We start from the raw sequence: 20,770 nt of genomic DNA on the forward strand, positions 1-20,770 counted from the left end.
AGCCCCTAGCCAGAGCCCAGGGCCAGTGTAAGAAAATGATCATCCTGCTTTTCTTGCTAGACTATGAGCTTTCCTCCTCTCCAGCCCCTCAGAACAAAGCAGATGACAAGCAAGGGGTGTGGCTGTGGTGAGAAGACTTGGCTCGTTCAGTAGTGATCATTTTTGTGGAAAGCAATGCACACAGCCCCACCCCAAGTGTGTTACTCCTAGGAGGCAGGGCCAGGGCCACCTACTACACCCCTTCATGCTACCCCACAAGCCTTACTTGGCCTGGATGCCCGACCACAGCATGTGTTGCCGCTGGACCACATCTGGATGCTTCTTGATAAACTCCAGGTCGTAAGGCAGTAAGAACTCCCAGCCTCTGTTGATCCTCACTACAGCCATGTGTTCCAGAAAGTCCTTCACATCCTCAGCGCAGAGCTGAGGGGGAGGAGGAGTGTGAGGCATGGCCAGCCCCAAGCTCCCTCCTCTAGCGAGCCCTGAGGTCATGAAGAACACCACTTACTTTGGTCACTGCGGCCACCTCCTTTCTTACCACCCATCGGCTCTGTGTGAACTTCCACATCTGAGGAAGAAAGGCATCGTGTTCTAGGCAGCAGCAAGGCCTGTAAAAGGCCTGGGTAAAGATGCAGGGGAGGCTCAGAGCCTGGGCATCAGCCAAAAATGGTGCTCCAGACCCACTCTTCTTAGTATGTGCCTTGGGCAGCCTCTACACCTAAGCCATCTTCCACCTTACAGAGTTCTTTCCTCCAAGATGGCTGGGCTACCTCATTCCATCCAAAACAAAGTGTTCAGCGGATGAGACTTAGCCCATCTGGTTATTCTTGCATCCCAGGGCTCCTAAGAGCATTGTGAGAATTCAGCACCAAGGTGCTGCCCCATGTGTGGTGACAAGGAAGCTCCTGGTAGCTGGCATGGCTTCCCAGAGGCTCCAGTTTCTACAGCTCTCTCACTGCCTCATTAGCTGTCATGTCCCTGACCTGTCTCATGGGTAGACTCTCAAGAGGGGAAAGTGAATGAGGGCCAAGAGGAAAGGATGATTAGTCGTCTATAGCAACACATCTTATACACTTGTGGGCTCCAACCCAATGGTATGTGCCCACTGGAGAAGCAGCCAAAGCCAAGGGCACTTGGCATGAATGAGTGGGGCCGGGTGAGAGACTGCTGAGGCCCCTCAACACCAACTTCCCAAAAGCTAAGAGTATCTAGTCAGAAGAGCAAACACAGCTGTCCTCAAACAATCTACGGGCTGCTTCCCTTCAGGACGAGCCTGTACAGAGCACAAGGGTCCTCATGAACAGCTCTAAGCAGCCACATCTCAGCAAATTCAATGTGTAAATGCCAAGGCTTAGAGAACAGTGCAGATTCCAGAGACTTGAGCTTAAGAGCCTGGGAAGGACTTAAGTTCTGGATATAAATAGGGCAGGATGAGAGAAAGGAAGAGTTAACTCAGAAGTCACAAACTCCAGAAAAGTAGCAAGGAATAAGTGCCAGACTATGGTAAAAGGGAACTATTGGTGCCATCCAAAGTAGGTGCTAGGCAGGGCTATGGACCCAATGCTACCAGACTGTCAATCATTTATGACAACTTTAACCCAACTTAAGTCTGCAACCACGGTGAGCTTTGTCCTACACCACTCAACCACATGAACCCCACACAGGTTGAGCCCAGAATGCCCAGAGGAGGAAAAAGCCCCAACCGGAGCTCCGCAGTGAGGCCTGCACACAATGACCTGCCTGCTGCAGCTCCCTGCCTGCTTTGGATGCTCTCCCTCCACCCTGGACCCTGCAGCCAGAACATCGATACTTACGACAAAGTCTCGGCCCCTGCAGAGCACCTCAGCGGGCATACCACTGTGAGGGCTGGAAGAATCCTTAGGATACAGGATGTCACTGGCAAACAAGCAGAGGTAACTAGTCAGTCCCCATCTGTGGTCCCACCACCACCACATCCTACTTTAGAAGCCCAAGGTTCACAGTATGAGCCAGTCCAGGTCACATCCTTTCACAGGCAACAGGACTGAGTCTGCAGGCCCCTTCCCAACTCACCATATCATATGCTGGCCTAACCCCAAGGAGGAGTTAGGGGCTCAAAGACATATAAGCTTGAGACCTCAAGGAGCCCGGGACTGTTGAGAAGACTGATCCCACAGGTCAAATATTTGTGCTTTAAGATAAACAGCTGAAAGGCCTTTCCTGCCTAAGTGGATATATGTGAGCTGTTAGAGGCTGGACCTGACTCCCCGGAACACGGAAGAATAAAGACTGTGCGCAGGGCCCAGAGGACCTCAGGGTAGAGGCCCCAGAGGCACACGAACACAGTCCCTACTATGTGACTCCCACACCTCCTCCAGCCATAGCTCCAGAGCCAGCTTTTACGGCTCCTACACTGGAGGTCTTCCCTTCATACCTTCCAGTCCTGAGGAACTCATGCTCCAAGGTTAAACTCCATGGGTATAAACCTGGCAAAGTATTCTTGGCTGCCACACAGAGAAAGAACCCACTGTCAACTAAACCTAGACAGGCACATGTTGTGGGGCCCCTATGCTTTGAGGACAGAGTACACTGAATGGTGGCACACACAGCACAGAACACGTAAGACTTATTTGAATCAAGGTTTAGACACAAAGATAGATCTGGCTGGAAAGATGATGACTCACACGCATAGCCTCAATACCCAAGAGAAGACTTACAGAGACCCTTGCAGTATGTAGGACACCCAAGCTGATGACAAGCCATACTTCAACAGCTAGGTCTCCCAAAGACACCAACAGCACCGGCAGAGGCCAGGCTGAGCCACAGAGATCAAACACAGCTCTGCAGGTGCCTTTGAGATGGACACAAGTCCTGGGCCTCTTTTGGTCAGTGTCTTCAGGTGTATGTGTGATGTAACAGCCCCTCCTGTCTTTACAGTTTAAGTATAAATAGTATTCACCCTCACATTTAACAAGCCATGTGCCGTGATAAATTCTTCCATAAAGAAAACTGGATAATTCACCAGCAAGATATATTTATCAGTAAAGGGCACCACCATGTAAGAGGAATACACTTGACCATCAGGTTGGCAATCAAGTGAAAGGCTTAATAAAATGAAATACTTTGAATTTTAGACCTATTCAGATTTTATACTGTTCACTCCACACTACATTGTTCAAAGCGTGAGGTTAATGCATTTACAATAACACTATTTCATTATAATTAAAGTATACATTTACTAGGGTTGGTTTAGTGTTCCAGGCATTGTACTACAAGTGAGGAACTTAGGGGATAACAGGGCAGACTATCTCCACTCCCCCAGACTGATGGTCTGATGGAAAAACCAGAGGAGAAAGGAGGGGGGCTACTGAAAACTAAGCCACAAAGTCATGACCTGAACCTCAACAGGCAACGTGAAAAGCCAACCACACTTAGACACTTCTTAATGCAGCAGTGGAAAGCCAGAACAAAGAGAAAGGCTTCAAAGCAACCAGAGGAATACAAAGATTACCATCAAAGCACAAGAATCAGGCTGACAGTGGGTTTTCAGTAACAACTGACGTCATAACACAGAAGTCAGGCTGGGGAGACAGCTCATAAGATAAAGCACTTGCTGCCCAAGGATGAGGATCAGATAAGATCCTCAGATCCCACATAAAAAGCCAGGCAGGGAGCCAGAAAGATGGCTCAGCAGTTAAGAGCACATACTGTTCTAGCAGAGGACCTGAGTTTGTTTCCTAGCACCCACATCACATGGCTGTCACTTCCAACTCCAGAGGGATCTGACTCCTCTGGCCTCAAGGGCACGTGCACTCACCTACAACTACCCGCATACATAAACTCAAAACTAAGCACAGCCACCTATATTCCCTGCACCTGGGAGGCAGACAAAAGAGCCCCATGGCAAGCTGGCTAGCTAAACTAAAGATGGGGCAAACTCCAGGTTCAGCAAGAAATCCTGCGACAGTGAAGTAGAGAACAATGGAGAAAGACTCTTGACATAACACTGGGCATACATTTATGTACAGCACACACAGAAAATGCATCAATGCTTTAAGAGAGATTTATCACTAACTTAGAAACTGAGGGAAGCTATTACTAGCAGGTCTGTATTAAACACTATGCACTGTTTGGGCAGACTGAAATGACTCCTGACAGGAATTCAGATGTACACTGGGATAAAAATACAATACAAAAGGCAGACATGTGGGTAAGCCTAAGAACACTGGCTGGATAAACTGTTGTGGGCCTGAAAATGTAGACACAGTTAACATATACATGTGGGAGGTAAAGAGCTAAAATATTCTAAGACTTTGAGCTGTCTTGGAAGAGAGTAAAAACCAAGTGGCATGCAGCTGAGCTGTCACAGATGCGTGCCAAAACTGTAGGGAACCAAGAGTCCAGAGACCAACTCCCAAGAGTCCTGGAAAAAGTCAAGTGCAATTAGGCAGAACACCAACACCACCATTCAATTCATAGACTCCCAAGCAGCTTACCTTTTCACCACCCAGTTTCCTTGGACTAACATCGCCACCTTCTGGATGCCACGCAGAACAGCCACAGAGTCCACAGAGGGGCCCAGGAGGCTCATGAGGTTAGCAAAAGGCATGACTTTCACTGAAGTGCAAAGAGAAAGGTCACAACTTACTGGGTGAAGAGAGGCCTGACCCTTCGTCTCTCTATCCCACACCAAGTGTTTCTAGAGCACTAAGATCCCAACCCCCCAATAACTCCTAGTGACATAACAGCAATGGCACCAGCAGTAATCACAGCCATGGCAGACTGTATGTCAGCTCTCCTGTCTCTCACAGGACAAATGTCAGGATCTATGTGGAAAACTAAGGAGTACAGAAGATTCTGTCATTATTAGGCCCAGAAAGCATTGAAAACTCCCCCCCACTCAGCTGGTTGGAAAAAGCAGAGCCAGGATTTGAACCCAGGTCACTTGTAATGCCTCTGGAACCCAGGGCAAAGCCTGGGAAAGGCCCAGAGTCCAGAGTCCTCTATAAAAGCCTGAAGAGGCAGGAAGCCCCTAGCCGTATTCAGGCTGAAAGACTTCTCAGAGGAGTCCAGAGCTTGGAACTCAGCACCCATAAGTTCTGCACCTCTGCCTAGGAAAAAAAGGAGCTAGTCCTTATTGTGTAGAGGCCTATAAGGCACCAAGATAAGAGTCCTACCTGACATCCCTTGTAAAACTGTACTCAGCCCCATCAGTGACCAGGAACCCACTCTAGACTTTTCAAGATAGATCAAAGCTCAAATTGACCTGCCCAGGCTCCTGCAGCAGGGAGCTGGGCAGAGAAGCTCAAAAGCCCATCTCAAAGACCAGTGCCCACTGGGTGACTTGAACAGTGGTGCCAAGCTGGGCAGACTCTGGGGAGCAGGGGCTTTGGCCCTGGAGGCAGAGAGCAGGACTCACCGTTCTTCATCAGGACTTTAATCTGATCAGCCAGGGGCAATGTACGCAGCTGGGCCATGGACAGGACATTGCTGGGAGCTACGGGCTTGTCCCTGTTAGAAACAGGGTTGAGTTAGAGGAGGCCAGTGGGAGATAGTGGGAGACAGTGGAGGGGGTGGGGTAGGGGTGGGGATGGGGACACAAGAGCCCCTTACTCACTTCTCCTCCTCCGGGCTGGGTGGCATGAGCATCATGAGGTATTCGCTGTAAGGGGAGAAGAGGTGTCAGAGGCTCTGTGGACTCTGCTGACTCCGGCTCACCCCGAATGTGAGCTCAGACCACAGCCAGGTTGAACCCTGGGGTGGTGTAAGCAAACACCCAGCCTCCCCATCCCCAGTAGTCCTAGTGCGTTCTGGAAAACAGCCTCATAGAACATGAGGATCACCTATGCCAGGCTACCCTCCTGCGACTTCTCCAGGAGCAGTGTCCCTCCTTCACCCTGCCTACAAGGAAAAGGGGCCATGGTCCCAACAGAGATTTTCCCAGAACCTGTAGCCAGCACCAGCCAGTCCCACCTGGGCGACTTGACGAGCTCCGTGTTCTCTACCCCGCTGGATCCCTGACACAGCAGGTACTGGCGCTCATGTTCTGAGCGGCTATCCTGTGAGGAAAAGGCAGGGCAGGTCACCTCCCACTCGGCCACTATCCTGCTCATGGCTCTCCACATGCCCACACACAGCATCCTAAGCACAACACCCACAAAGGCTCTGCAATGTGCTCTCAACCATCTGCCTAGCCTGGCTTTATGATCCAAGCCCTAGTACCCCATCACAGTGCAGATACCAGCATTCACCAAGCACCTGCCATGTGGGCTCTGTACCACTGCTCATTAACACAATACAAGGGCTCTTACTATCCCTGTCTCACAGACAAGGAAACTGAGACTAAGAAAGGAAAGGCATTTTCCCAAGGTCACCCAGGAAGAAACTATAGGGTATCTGCAAGCCTGACCCTGAATCTAAGGCTCTCCTAATGCTAATCTTCTTTGGAAGGTTTTGGCTGGTCCTTCCCGCAAAGTTCAGGGAGTTCTAGTCCAGACAACCTGGGAGCCAATGTCCAATTGCTTCCTTTACTGAGTGTAGCATCAGATAATAAGCTGCAAAGCCCTGTAAACCAAATATATTCAAAACTCCCCCTGGATAGGTAGGCAGTAACCTGAGTATGTGACAGACAGTAGATTCTCCAGTGGGACCCAGATGAAATATCTAGCCTGCAGCCACCATCACGGTGCATGAAAAACTCTAAACAAATACCACCCCTACTGCATGCACAGCTTAGGGGGCTAAACCTCTAAATTGGAACAGGAGCTGTCTGCTTCCCGCTTTAGATGACACCTGCTAAGTGAGATACGGCTCACACAACTTGATGCTCTCTAAGGTATGGCAAAGTGGCCATACACAAGGTGAGCTAAAGGTGAGACGAGCAGCTGTTGGGCATCAGGGCTCTTCCCCCAGATGCTGCGCTGGCTCACCCTCATGCCATAGTAGTGTAGGTGGACCCAGGGTTCCTCTGCATGCTTCTTCTGCAAGAACTCATAGGACTGCACGCGACGCTGGCGAGCCTGCTCTGACTCTGGCCTGGAGAACCGTACCTGTGAAGAAGGGAAGGTCACACTCCCAGGTCTGTGGCCCCCAAAGATCTTGCCAAACCATAGACTCCCCCCACCTCCCACTTTGCTTTTGGAATTCAGTCTGGGGTGCCAATGCAAACTGGGAGTGGTATTTTCTTGCTTCTGTCTGCCCTGGCTAAGGCTTTCCAGCTGGGCCACAGGGGCACCAAAACATATCTTTTAAGACGAGGGCATTCACCCACGAGGGAACAGGAGGTTTTAATGGCTAGCCAACAAGCTGCAGAGAGCAGGACGAACCTCTGATGCCTAGCTCTCTGCCACATCGCTTCAGGAGAGGGTAGTCTACTAGGATATGCAAACTCTACAGTCATTTCTGCGCCAGCCATGACATTACTGCAGCATTTTCTTTCAATGCTTATAGTAAACTACATATAAACAGGAGGGAAGGCTATATTCTAAATCTTCTAAAATCAAACTTACTGACATGGTAACCATTTGTCTATACCCATCAGGAGTCAGGCTGGGCAGGGGTAGGTTACTCTCTCCAGGCAGCCGACTAGGGGGCTCAACAATACTCTACATCTTGACTCCCATGAATGGGCAAGTCCTTTCTGCTCCGACCCTGCAGCTCCTGCTGTCTTTTCCATCCATGCTGCTCCCTCCTGCCTGGGGCCAGAGCTCACCGTGATCTGCTTAACGTCTTCTTCTGCCTCGTCCTGAGAAGAATCCCCTGCTGTAAAGCAAGCTGTCAGTACGGCCTCTGTTGGGACTGCAACTTTTGCCCCAACACAACCCTCCCTCAGGAAGGCCAAGCAAGGGGGCCCTGGTCTCAACTGGGGCAGTTTAATCCTCTGGCCATCTGTGGGGACAGTTTTTTGGTTGTCCCAGATGTGGAGTTAGAGGCTACTGGCATTTAGTAGGCAGGGGCCTGGCATGTCAGTAAGAATTCCACCATCTGATCTTTTTCACGTGCTCACGTCAGCCCATCCAGACCACAGGCTGTCAGCAGGCTCACCCTCATTGGCCGCCTCCCTCTCTCGGTGCTTGGCATCTGCCTTATCAAGGTAGGAGAAGCTGGGCCGAAGCTGTAGGATGCCATGTAAAGGTGTCAGGTGGAGCTCGCCTGGCAAAGGAAGAAGGATTTGAACATGCCTCTACAACCCAAAGCCAGCATACCCAGCTTGCTCAAAGGAATCAGAGTCCCCAGAAGGCCTACACTCACTGTTAAACCACCAATCCAACTCCAATTCCAATTAGCCTCTTCAGGAACACCAGGACAGGAGCCATTTCCAACTAGGCACAGTAAGCACACCCCAGAGCAGGAGCCTGACTCTGCTCAAGGACACTTCCTTGAGACTTCCTCTCTTACTCCCTGCCCAAGTCACTGTCTCCAGTCTTCACGCCTACTGCTCCATTTATCCACAGTGCACCCCTCTGGGTCTCTGCCACACTGCTGATTCCAGACCCTTCCAGAGTCCATTCAAGGACAGCATAGCCTCTTAAGTATCATGTCTCTGGCTGCAAGAATTATAGCTTCCAGGGTTGGAGAGATGGCTCAGAGGTTAAGAGCACCAATTGCTCTTCCAGAGGTCCTGAGTTCAATTCCCAGCAACCACATGGTGGCTCACAACCATCTGTAATGGGATCCGATGCCCTTTTCTGGTGTGTCTGAAGACAGACATAGTGTACTCATATGCATAAAATAAATAAAAAAAATAAAAAAAAAAAAGCACTTATTGCTCTTGAAGAGGACCCATGTCTGATTCCCAGCACTGACATGGCAGCTCACAAGCACTCCTAACTCCAATTCCAGGGGGTCTGATGCTGTCCTCTGGCCTCCTCAGAGGCACACACACACACACACACACACACACACACACACACACACACACACACGCAGACAAAACAGTCATACCTATAAATTAATAACAGAAAAGCAGGTGGTGGTGGTGCACACTTTTAATCCCAGCACTCGGGAGACAGAGGCAGGTGGATCTCTGTGATTTGAGGCCACTCTAGTCTACTGAGTGAATTCCAGGACAGCCAGGACTACATGAAACCCATCTCGAAAAAAATGGGTGTGTGTGTGTGAGAGGTGTGGGTAGTGGTGCAGCATTGAGCTGTGGTTCAGAACAAGACATAGTAGCTACGAGACAACATGACTCTTGAGACAGAATCCCCCTACATGGCTTTAGAAGTCCTGGACCTTACCATGTAGACCAGACCAGTCTCAAACTCACACAGAGATCCACCTGCCTTTGCCTCCCGAGTGCTGGGACTAAAGGTGAGAACTTTTGAATGTTTCCTCTATTCTCAGAGCCGTGCCATTCACTGCTTTGCCAAGTTCAAGTGCTGAATGAAGTGCGTGCCTTGAGCACCCAACAGACGCGCTGAGGTACTCTGACACACTAGACAACCCCATCTGAAGCACACAGCTTGAAACACTTAATAGTCTCAGAATTGTGGCAACTATGCCACTCTCATTTTGGTACATCTTCAGCACCCCAAAAAGAACCTGTCCATGATCACCCTCCCTCTGCCCTTGGGGGTGTAGTAGGATGGTTAGTTCTATCAACCTGACATCTGGAAAGGAAGTCTCAGTGAGAGAGAGGCTAGACTGTTGGCCCAGGAGCAAGTCTGTGTGGCACCATGGTGATTAGTGAAACGCACACTCACTGAGTGCGAACGTTACAAGGGGCAGGGGTCCTGGACAGGAGTGGGGAAAGCAAGAGAGCACTCGCAAGCACATAACCATTCATTGCTCATCTTGACTATGGCTGGCAAGGAATTACCTCCTGCTGGTCTGACCTCCCATGATGGTCTGCAAACTACAGGGTGAACTTTTTCTTCCTCCAACTGCTTTTGTCAGGTGTTTTACCACAGGAATAGGAAAGAAAATTACACGTGCTGTATGCTATCATTTTTGGTTGGTGTTGTTTGTTTTGAGACAAGGTCTCCTCTCTCCATATCCCTGACTGTCCTGAAATTTATTGTGTAGACCAAGATGGTCTAGAACTCAGAGATCCACCTGCATCTGCCTCCCAAGCACTAGGATGAAGGGTGTGATAAGATTATAAGTGTGGACCACCATGCCTGGCGCTATGCAGTGTTTTGAGCATGGCTGAGTCATCCATGTGGACGCACCCACCTATTATGAACTCGCTCTCTCACACAGCCAGGTAAGGCTATTATCCTTAGGGATGTCCTGTGGCTATGGCACACTGTTTATGCAGGCATCCCGAGACTGTGATGGGTTTGGGGTTGTTTCCTTTCTTTGGCTCTCATGAATAAAGTCCTATGAACATCTGTGTCCAAGGTTTGATAGAGACATATTTCCATTTGTCCTCAGTACCTGCTGCCCATGTATGAATAAGATTGCTTAGTTCTAAGTAGCATGAACTTAAAAGGACAAAATTCTGCCATCTGTCTCCAATACTATGCTATGTTGCATACATGTTCTCAGGAGTAAACTGACTTGAAGCTCCAACTCTACCAAGTGGGAGTGACCAGCAAAGTCCTCTTCACAGTGCTTTGACTCCATAGTTTCTCATTCCCACATTTCCCCATTCCTTAATAGTTTGGTGTTCTGTAGCCAACAGCACACATAGACTAGGTGAGGTCTTCCAGCCCAGCCCCCCTGTGCTCTCCCCAGGGTACAGCCAACCCTAGGTACCTTGCCTGTAGAGTGCAGCCGCGTAACGAGCTGTGTTGCTGGTGGTCTGGGAGGAGCAGAAGGTCTGCTTGTCCATCAGCTTTCTGGGAGCACACGGAGAACTAATGTCAAGGGCTAGGATGCACCAGAGAAGCCAGCCAAACCTATTCCATCCCAACAGAGATCGACCTGCCTCTGCCTCCCAAGTGCTGGGATTAAAGGTGATCACTCATGATACAACTTTTGAATGTTTCCTCTATTCTCAGAGCCATGTCATTCCAATGTATACTAGCAAGGGCTAAGGGATGAGGAAACCCAGAGCTTTGCAGGTCAAGGGATAAATGATTGGGCAGGGGCTCTAGAAGCCAGTTTCCCTTGCAGTCCTGAAGCACCTCCCGGGAGCCAACTTAGGAGAGAAGGCCAACAACACTCTTGGTTAAAGGCAGAGACCTGACATGACTGGGACCCCAGGGAAAGGGCAGAAGGCAATGCCTCTGAGGCCACTGGAGACTTCTCTTTAACTTTTACCTTCGGTGGGACCCTGGGGGTGGGAACTCACGAGGAATATGTGCTAGTCTCGTCAGCACAGGCACCATCCACGTTCAATGCAATCTGCTCCCCTTTGCTGCGGCAGTAGTTGGGATTCAGGGTGTCGATGGCCATCTCAAGCTCTACCTGAAGGTACAAAGTACCATCCAACTCGGAAAGTGACATGGCACAGCTCCCCAGGAGCACTCCCAGCTGGGTCTCTACCCAAGCAAGAGTGACCAGTGTCCTTCCCAATGAGCCCCACAAAAAGTCACCAATGAACTTTCTAACAAATATGTCTCAGTGTTGGTCTGGAGAGATGGCTCAGTGGTTAAGAGCACTGACTTCTCTTCCACAGGTCCTGAGTTCAAATCCCAGCACCCACACGGTGGCTCACGACCATCTGCAATGCGACTCAATGCCCTCTTCTGGTGTCTTTGAAGAGAGCAACAGTGTACTCACATACATAAAAAAATAAACAAATCTTTAACAAAACAACCAGTCTTTTAGGGGTACACATTCTTGTCTGATATTATTCCATACCCCCAAAAATCAGAAAGAAAATCTGAAACTAAGATATTATCTCCGATATCAGCAAACCTGGGACAGCTGCCTCTCTCCTCCCCCAATGACTAGAAATTGAGAGTCACAACTACTACAAATGAGAAATTTTGAAAATTTATCTCAGCTTCTTCTATACCCTTAACCCATCCTGTATGGATACTGGATCTTTGTCTATTTTGTCTGCTTCAAACACCCATACCTGATAGCCCAGGCTTCCCCAAGCCTGCCTTCCAACCACCCCTGACCTGAGCCTGATTCTGCTGGGGCTACCTTTCCTTTCTAGAAATGCTTTCCTTCCTCTGCTTTCAAGACCTGCACACTGCTGTTTCTCTAATCCATCCACTGCTCCTTCTCTGGTCTTACAGTCTCCAAAGTATCTGTCTTCTTGCTTTCCTCAACCCCCATTTACCCTCAGTACCCCATTTCCATCTTGGAGGATAGCCCCACCTTCTGCTGTTTGGGCTTGATCTTGGCTGAGAGATGTGGAATGTCATCATAGGTCATCGAAGCAGGACGCACAGGATACTAGAGAGAAAAAGGCCCCAATCAGTCTACCCTGCATAAAACAAACTGGAGCAGGGCATTGATGGTTCCAAGGAAGAACTAACAAAGAACCAATCCTATTCAGACTGCTCCCACACCTACACCACCCAACACCAGAGTACCTAGAACCCCAATCTACTTTACCAATGGGATACGGTACCCGATAGCTTACATCTATAGTCTGATTCATAACTGGCCTTCTGAGCCTCCTGCTGCTCCTGACCTTAGGATGTCTTTGTCTTTCAAGGGGCATGGCTGAGCCCCCTGGTACCCTGAAGCTCAAAAGCAGGGCTGTGGGAATTGAGAGTAGTAGGTGCCCAAGGACATACTGACACTCTGAAGCCCACCAGGATGAGACATAAGACAGGAGGAGGCCAAGAAGGAAAAAAAAGGGCTGGCGAAAGACTGCTAGAGGCTAATGTGGACACTGGATACAGGGATTTGTGACCCCATTCTCTCTACTTATCAATCCATCTAGACTTTCCACAGGTATCCTCTTGAGAGGGCTCAGGAAGGTGGGTTCCTCCCCTGTATGGCTACTATTATGTAAATGGCTTGCCTTCAGGCCTCCTCTGAAAGCCCAGTCTTGGCTCTAGAACATACAGCACCTTTCCATAGAGCCCTCACAGAAATACTTTTTCTTTCTCCTCTCCCATGGAAACTGCTGATGAATAAATCCCTAATTGGTCCCCCAAATTCTTAGTCCAAGACATCTCATCCAATAGCCTCTGCAGTACACTTGAGGATGTACAGCAGCTTGGGCTGAAGCTCAACTTTTAGGATGACTTCGGGTCAGCTACATTTAGCATAGGAAGTAAGCAGTCACTTACAAAAACTGCTCAGTAGCCACACCAGGGCTACTCCTTCAGTTTTCAGCTGAGGCAGGGATAAGCTTTGATGAGGGGCAGAGCCTGGGGCACAAGTGCTCTAGGCAGAGCCCTTGGGAGAGCCAGCACTGGGTGAGATAAGCCCTCCCACAATAGCTCTCAAAGCCACGGGTGTGCTTGTGCTGAGGCCCAGAGCTCTAAATTCTCTCAACTCTGGGCTTAGAAGGCTGGTAATGAGCTGAAGGTCTGGGCTACAGTACTGACTCTGCCACTTACTCTGTGTTCTCCATGAATGTGAACATGGAGTGGGCTCAGGCAGAGCCCAGCACATGGAGCCACTGTCACAGAGGCTCTGTACTCAAAGATGCAGGTAATGCTGGGAAACGGACCGCCTCTCCCCTGCACAGCTGCTGCTGCTGCCCCTGCCACTTGCCCTAGGCCTTCTCAGGAGAGCTCAGGATCCTTGATCTCATTCCCTCCTGTGCAACACAGACTCAAAGTGCTGCTGACAGCCGCCTTATATGGAGGATGTAAGTGGTACAAACAGTCCGTAAGGTCCTCCAGGTACATGCGGTATGACCTAACCATTCTACTCCTAGATGTGCTTTGAGAAGTGAAAACACAGGTTCATGCATAAACACACACACAGATGTCCAGCGAGCATTACTCAAGACAGCAACCCAAGTGTAGACAACCCAAATGCCCACCACTGACGGAGAACAACTGTGCATCATCCGCAATGGATACTCGTGTATGCTTGGCTGCAGTATGTGTACCTGGAGGCCAGAGGACAGCCTCGGGTATTCCTCAGGAGCCATCCACTTGGCTTTTTGAAACAGGGTCTCTCATTGGTCTGGAGCTCACGAAGTAGGTTAGGCTTGCTGGCCAGTAAGCCCCAGGTATCCCCATGTCTCTGCCGCTCCAGTATAACCACACAGTACTACACTCAGCTTTTGAGGTGGGTTCTGGGGACCAAATTCAGGTCTTTGTACACTTGCACAGCACACACTTTACCAACTGAGCCACCTCCCCAGCCCCACAGAGAAAATCTTTAGCCATAAAAATAAAACACTGATCCAGGCCCCAACATAGATGGGCTCTACAGAAAAGAGGCTACTATAGTCTGCATTTCTACATGAGATCCCAAAGAGGCAAATTCATACAAACACAAGTAATGTGCCTCAGGCTCAAGGTAAGAATGGAGTTAGTGCTGAGGATTGACCAAATACGTGGGATTTCTTTCAGAGGGACAAAAATGTACTAAAACAGAGTGTGGTACTGGCTGCACAGCCCCCAAATAGGTTAAAATCTCGAACATGGTTCACTTACTTAAATGTAGAACAGTATAGTGACTCAACTGTATTCCAGTAAGGCTGATGTAAAAGCAGTCACTACCACCACAGTGTCACTATGGGACTGAGGTAACTTAGGAAAGCACTGCTAGGTTGGGGATTTAGCTCAGTGGTAGAGCGCTTGCCTTGGGCGCAAGGCCCTGGTTGGTCCCCAGCTCGGAAAAAAAAATTAAAAAAAAAAAAAAAAAAAGATTTGGCAGCAAGGAAAGCACTGCTGAAACAGGAGGTACTCAACAGATGCCAGCCACAGCAGGGAAGGCCATGGCAGGCTAACAACTTGGTACACGTGGCCACAAGGATACTCTAGAAGCATCCTTGAGCTCTACCCAGGCAGTGGCCTAAGCATTTCTAGGGGGCTGCATTTGACCCTCACTGGATCTCCATGAGATAGGCAGTGTGTCTACTGAAAACTAAGGCACACAGATGAGGTACTTGCTCAGGGGCTGGAAGCTGAGTCTTGATGGAGCTGGAACTGGCTGGTCTGGTCCAGCACCCACATGTTGTCCTGCTTGCCCATCTGAGCAGGTGTCTCCTGCCAGCACTGCCCCCCCCCCCAACTCCCTCAACACTGGCTTTCCCCATTTACCTGCATGAAGTTCCATCCTTACCTGAAAGAGATATAGCTTCTCTGCCAGACTTTTGGCCAAGTACACATCGATCTGGGAACAAGGGAAGAAAACATTTAAACCAGGCCAAGACATTGAGATAGGATCTGTGGCTCACAGAGACCATTTAGGGAAGTGGGAAAAACTTGACTTATACTAAGAACAGACGAAACCAGGCCAGGCCTAACCCAGGGACATCCAGGATTCCCTCTCAACAGCTACCAGAGAACCAAGATAAGAGCTTGCCTGGCTCCACCCAAGGTCATGCTAACCTGGAAAGAGCGCACAATGCCTGGGGCTTCAAGACTGGGTGCCTCCTAAAGCAAGACAAGTCCTTTCTGGGAGATGGGGTGGGCTCTACCTGTGTTTCTTCTCTGTGCCTTCTCCCACCTTGATGCTCTAGTACCTGCATGCCACCCTATCTTATGAAGGTCTACAGGCCCTGTGAGACCTGGCTCCTTCTTTCTTCTTCACCTCACACTCCTGACTCCAGGCTCTGCATACAAACTGTGTTCCCTCCTGCCATGGACTTTGCCCACATGCATTCCTCTCCCTGGAATGTCCTTCACACCTGTTTCTGAAAGCTCACTCATCCACAGGGACTCAGTGAGAAAGGGAGCTCCCTCTGCTCTCTCCAGTTCCCTCTGTGGTTGCTTCATTTCTTCAGTGCAGCTATAGTGTAAGTGCATTTAAATAATTCAAATCTAAAAACTTAGTAAGTTGTATCCAACAAGAGGAACCACTGCTATCTAGGGATGGCCTCCTGACCCCTGCCCTTCAAACTCAGTGTGGGTTCCAGAGCAAACACAGGGCCTGGGCTGGAAGGATTCTGAGGGACAAGAATGACAACAAACAACTTTGTCTTTCTGTGAGGAGTCTGGACCTGCCTGCCCAGAGTTTGTGTTCTGAGGCTCCTTATGTGTCTCATACATAGGCCAGAGGCTACTAGAGACAAGGACACAGCCTGATTGCTATTATGTCACTGTCCCTGGTACACAGTGAATGGAGTAAAGAACTACTCAATGACACCACCAATCTCTTTCAATTACTAGTACCACCTGTTCAATGCCTAGTTCTGCAGCTGGCTTTGTAGAAAGTGGGACAGCAAGCAAGCTGAAGTCTAGGCATATTAGATGAGCTCTCAAAATCAGGGACTGCTGGGTCATGGCAGGGACAAGAGTGGTAAGAGCAAGGTCTAGGGTCCCTAGATCACCAACAAGCCCTAGACTGACCTATGGACATACAGAAGGGACTTGGTCCTATAGCCTGTGGTCCAACAGAAAGTCGACAGTGGCAGTTACCTCCTGTATGACTGGGTCATCTTCTTCATTGGCCATACTAGGGAGAGCCCGCCACACAGTCCTCAACTCAATCTGCAAAGACAGCAAGAGACCTGGGCAATCAGTAAGCCGTTCAATCAGCCTTTCTGATGCACCGTTCTTCATAGGTGCTGTGCAGAGAAGGGAAGCCCAAGACCAAAACATGATCTCCTTTCTGTGTCTGTGGTGGAGGCAATAGTGAGGAGGAACAAGCCCACAAAGGGTGCAGGCAGGGAGACCCAAGCCAATACAGGTCAACTGTACCTCTAGGGAAAAATTAATAACCAGTTTTACAGGTTTCTTGCCCACTCAAAAACACTCCCAGCTGGGCCTGGGGAAACTGGCAGTCCATGGCTTTAGTTGAAACACTGGAGTCTTGAGGGTCCTGTGCTAATATGACAGTCAGCTGTCACATGGCCCACAGACTTCCCATCGTTTCTTTAGACTGTCAGGCTGTAACCCCAGTGAGCCAATTTTCTGTACTTTGGGGTCAAAATGACCCTCTTTTAATATTTTCTCTTGGGCTTATGAGGCTTAGGCTCTGAGTGGTGTGACTGTCTCCATCTTACAAAACAGACTGAATTCAGGGACAGGTATCAGGAGCTCACTCAACGTCACACCATGCCAAGACTGCAAATCCAGGCCTTGGACTTGGGTGACAGTTATAAATGGGGAAGTTCAGTGAAGTGAAGAGTGGAACCCTCCAGTTAAGGAGGGACATGTAGGTGGGCTTAAAGGATAGAAACCTGACGATGCCTGCAGGCTTCCAGCTCTCCTACACCCTAGGGCACAGGTGCTACTGGCTAAGAAAAGAACTGAGCATCCAAAGACTTCAGCTGTTGCCACCCCTCTGTGCCTGGGTAAGATCACCCCAGTCCTATCCACGTCATATCTGAATGATTTAGGACTTAAAAGGATACTAGGCGTACCAATGAATGGTTGTGATCCCAGCACTTGGCAGGTAGAGACAGAAGAATCATTAGTTCAAGGTCAGCCTTAGTTATATGGGGAATTGATAGCAAGTCTGGGCTATAACATACCTTGTCTCAAAAAAACCCCAAAAACTTAGCTGGGCATGGTGGTACCTCTAAGCCTAGCACTTGGGAAGCAGAAGCAGGAGGATCTCCATGAGTTCAAGGCCAGCCTGGTCTACAGTCTGGGCCCCACAGTGAAACTGTTTCAAAAACAAATAATAAATTTAAACAAACAAACAAATCACAAAGACTTAAAAGTGCAGGGTTCAATTCCAGATAAGGCCCCAGGTAAACTCACTAGCTGCAGCACTTGAACTGCTCAGGCAGAAACATCTGCCCCATCCTTGGATCTCCCCTCCTCTCACTTCACACCAGCTCATCCTGTGAGGTTTGCCTTCAAAGGAGGCCAGAAGCTGGCCACACCTCAATCTAGCCAGCTCAGCTTCCTGGCTGATTTCCTGGCTCCTTTCTGCCCCACAATCACTGCTCAACCCTCAGGTAGCAGCACTGAGTGATGCCTCCCAGGGTCCCCCATCTTCTTCAGAGAGAATCTTGACCCTTCCAGTGAACCTCAACAAACCCCAACCCCTTGACTTAGGCCCCACCCACCACCTCTGACTTCCTGCCTCTTCCCAATCCATCTAAGGGCCATACTAACTGTTCTACCCCAGCTTCAGTTTCCTTCCTGTGCCATTTTCAGGGTTTTGCTCAAATGTCTCCTTTCTCTGGCCCCCTAAGCACATCACCACCATGGGATAATTTCCCCTGTATCTGTCCTTCCTACCATTAAGCTGTAAGCGACAAACTAAGTCAAACTACTTTTGCCTTGCTGTATACCTGGTCCCTAGAACTCAGCAGGTACAGCACAGCTCTACCCGGTACCTGAAAAATGTGAACCTAAAGGCTGCCTGGGCTCCAGAGGGATTCTGAGCAAAGGATGATCTGGAACAGGGAAAGAGACAGGCTGGTGGGAAATGGGCCATCACAGCAGATCAAGATGTGGCGGGCAGGTCTCAACCATCTGAGCATAGTCCTACGTGGTTGCCACTGTGCATCTGCACTGGCTACCAAGTGTCACGGATATGTGTCAAGCAGGTACCTTACTCTGCAGGCAGCTGCACTTAGTGGCCAATTGAGACAGGATTTCAGGGGGAATTAAGGAAAAACAGCACATGCAAAAAGAGACTATGAGTGGTTACGAGAGTCTTAAGTCTCAATTATTCTTTCAGGGCTGAAGTTCTGCCCAGCCCTGCCATCGGACAGAATGAGGTCCCTCTTAGCAGCTCCTCCCTCTGAACACTGCACCTGCTTGGGTTACCTGCAAAGGCCATCAGCTCCCTTTAGCCTCCCAGTATCCAATTCAGTGGCTTTTAAAGGTGGAGCCTAAGACCAACAATAATATTTTCCCACCAGTGATGCAGAAATGCCACAGCTGAAGCAGTACCTTGTGTAGCATGGCTGTTACATCCACACAGTGTGGCTTTCCATCCTTGCCCTTGCAAAATAACAGTGCTGGGGCAAGACCCCTACCCAACTTTACAACACTCGCTAGTAAATCTTGACCTGAAATCTTTATAGCCAACAATCTGAGCTTCCAGAGCAAGCTGTGGTGATCTATGCCTGTAATACCACCACTTGGGAGGCTGAGGGGGGAAGATAACAAGTCTGAGGCCATCCTGGGTGAGTATATAGCAAAGCCTCACGGGGGGGGGGGAGGGGGGACACACGGGGGACCTACAGACACAAAACAAACAAAAAGGCTTCCCTAGCTCCGCTCCTCTATCTCCAATTCTCAAGAGAATGCCAGTCTTTGTGACTGGCAGTAGCCTTGCTACTATGGTATCGCTACCTTGCTCCCAACCCTTCAACTGTCCCATAAAACAAATCCTTCCAGGAGCCCCTAAGCTCTTACATGATCCTGTCCCTGTCTTCACATAAGCATCTCCCCATGGCCTGGTGATCAATTACCGACTTCTAACAGGCCAAGTCCCAAGCATCCTTGAGGACCTCTGCACAACCCTAGGTCATTTTCAGGATGCAGTGGTAACAACTGCCACTCCCTCCAGGATTAGACACGTTCCCTGACAACCCAACTGGAACAGCCGCTTCCAGCCCCTTCCATTACAAGCATAGTTCCTTACTCCTGACTGGTCCTAACCTGGAACTTCCTGATCTGCTTGCTGGTCAGGTGTTGGCTGTCCTCTGCGCTAGACTTTAAACTCCACGAAGGCTTCTCTACACTTTAGATTCCTGGACCATTAAGTGGAGATAATAATTATACTTTGTTGTTATGGGACCATTACTTTTAAAATTAAAAAAAAAAAAATCACAGTTCTTTCTCGCAAATGTTAATGATGACAGGTACCAATATAGTACCAAATATTTAATCTTCTCATTAGCTGTGCAAATCAAAATTTATAGTGCCCAGCTTAGAATTGATTTACCCAAGGTCACAGCCCCAAGAAAACGGGTAATCAAGAAATCCAAATCTAGCTGATGTCAAAGAGCCTTGATTTTATTCTTAACCAAAATGCTGCACACATCTTTGGTAAAAGGCAGTATAGTATAGTGGTTTAGAGGTTGGACTCCCGTGCGAAACCTTACAGGTTCAAATCCCACCTCTACAACATAGCAGCTGATTAATGCCATAGATTGCGTAACCCCGGATCTTTCCTATTTTCATCCTTAACCAGCAATAAACCACACACCGGCTTCAAAGGGATAAGTAGAACCTATAAGAAGGGCTGTTGCTACGTGGCAACATGTTTTCTTCCAATGTAAGACCGAGCAAGATAGCCACAAATGAAAGAAGCAGAACAGGAATCATATTATCCCCATTTTACAGATAAATGTAAGATCTTATCGTTTCGCTCCCAAACCCAGTAACTCTAAGAACAGGATTCCAGGATAACCTGCAATGTGCACCACTATCCCCTGTTACTGGAGGGTCCCCGGGTCCGCGCAGTCGCCACTCTGCTTAAACACAGATCAATGAATGAGGCGTCCCGGGCCCGCTAGGGCTGAGTTAACCCAGTTCAGCTAGGGCAACGACCCCCGCCCATGCAGGCGGCCCCGCGGTCCAATGGCTTTCTCCATGTCGCCGGTGCTCAGGCGCCCTTCCCACTCCTCCAAAAGCCGCCACGCCACCGGGCACTAGTGCCCTCGCAGGTGCGGTTCGTGAGCCAGGCCCGGGCGAGGCAGCGCGGCCGAGGCCTGAGTCAGCGCGGGCCGCACCGCCGTCACCTCCCCACCGTCCAGCCGTGCGGAGCGACCCAGGCCCAGGGCGGCCTGGAAAGTTGGGTGGCCGCCCTGCGCCCTGCCCCGGGAGGCCGCGGCCCCTCGGCACGCAGCGGCGCGGGCCTCTCTGGCCTAGTCAGCGCGGCCAGGAGCCCAGAGCGA

General features: G+C 49.6%; 1 protein-coding gene across 2 annotated transcripts in view; it reads right to left on the bottom strand.

The window, feature by feature from the left end:
- Polr3e (RNA polymerase III subunit E) overlaps positions 1–20,770 on the bottom strand; it is a 28,167-nt gene that overhangs the window by 7,213 nt on the left and 184 nt on the right. The window contains exons 2-16 of one of the 2 annotated variants that reach the window (XM_032892756.1): positions 16,380–16,451; positions 15,082–15,132; positions 12,199–12,276; positions 11,219–11,334; positions 10,681–10,763; positions 8,023–8,130; positions 7,691–7,737; positions 6,909–7,028; positions 5,953–6,038; positions 5,597–5,641; positions 5,399–5,490; positions 4,476–4,596; positions 1,815–1,896; positions 509–568; positions 266–423 (exon numbers count right to left, since the gene is read on the bottom strand). In XM_032892756.1, coding sequence (XP_032748647.1) covers positions 266–423; positions 509–568; positions 1,815–1,896; positions 4,476–4,596; positions 5,399–5,490; positions 5,597–5,641; positions 5,953–6,038; positions 6,909–7,028; positions 7,691–7,737; positions 8,023–8,130; positions 10,681–10,763; positions 11,219–11,334; positions 12,199–12,276; positions 15,082–15,132; positions 16,380–16,415 — 1,283 coding nt within the window. In that variant the 5' untranslated portion in view covers positions 16,416–16,451. Of the gene's footprint in view, positions 1–265; positions 424–508; positions 569–1,814; positions 1,897–4,475; positions 4,597–5,398; positions 5,491–5,596; positions 5,642–5,952; positions 6,039–6,908; positions 7,029–7,690; positions 7,741–8,022; positions 8,131–10,680; positions 10,764–11,218; positions 11,335–12,198; positions 12,277–15,081; positions 15,133–16,379; positions 16,452–20,770 lie in introns of both variants that reach the window. The other variant, XM_032892755.1, reaches the window with a different exon arrangement.

The sequence above is a fragment of the Rattus rattus genome, chromosome 2, assembly GCF_011064425.1.
Source record: "Rattus rattus isolate New Zealand chromosome 2, Rrattus_CSIRO_v1, whole genome shotgun sequence".
Classification (NCBI taxonomy): domain Eukaryota; kingdom Metazoa; phylum Chordata; class Mammalia; order Rodentia; family Muridae; genus Rattus; species Rattus rattus.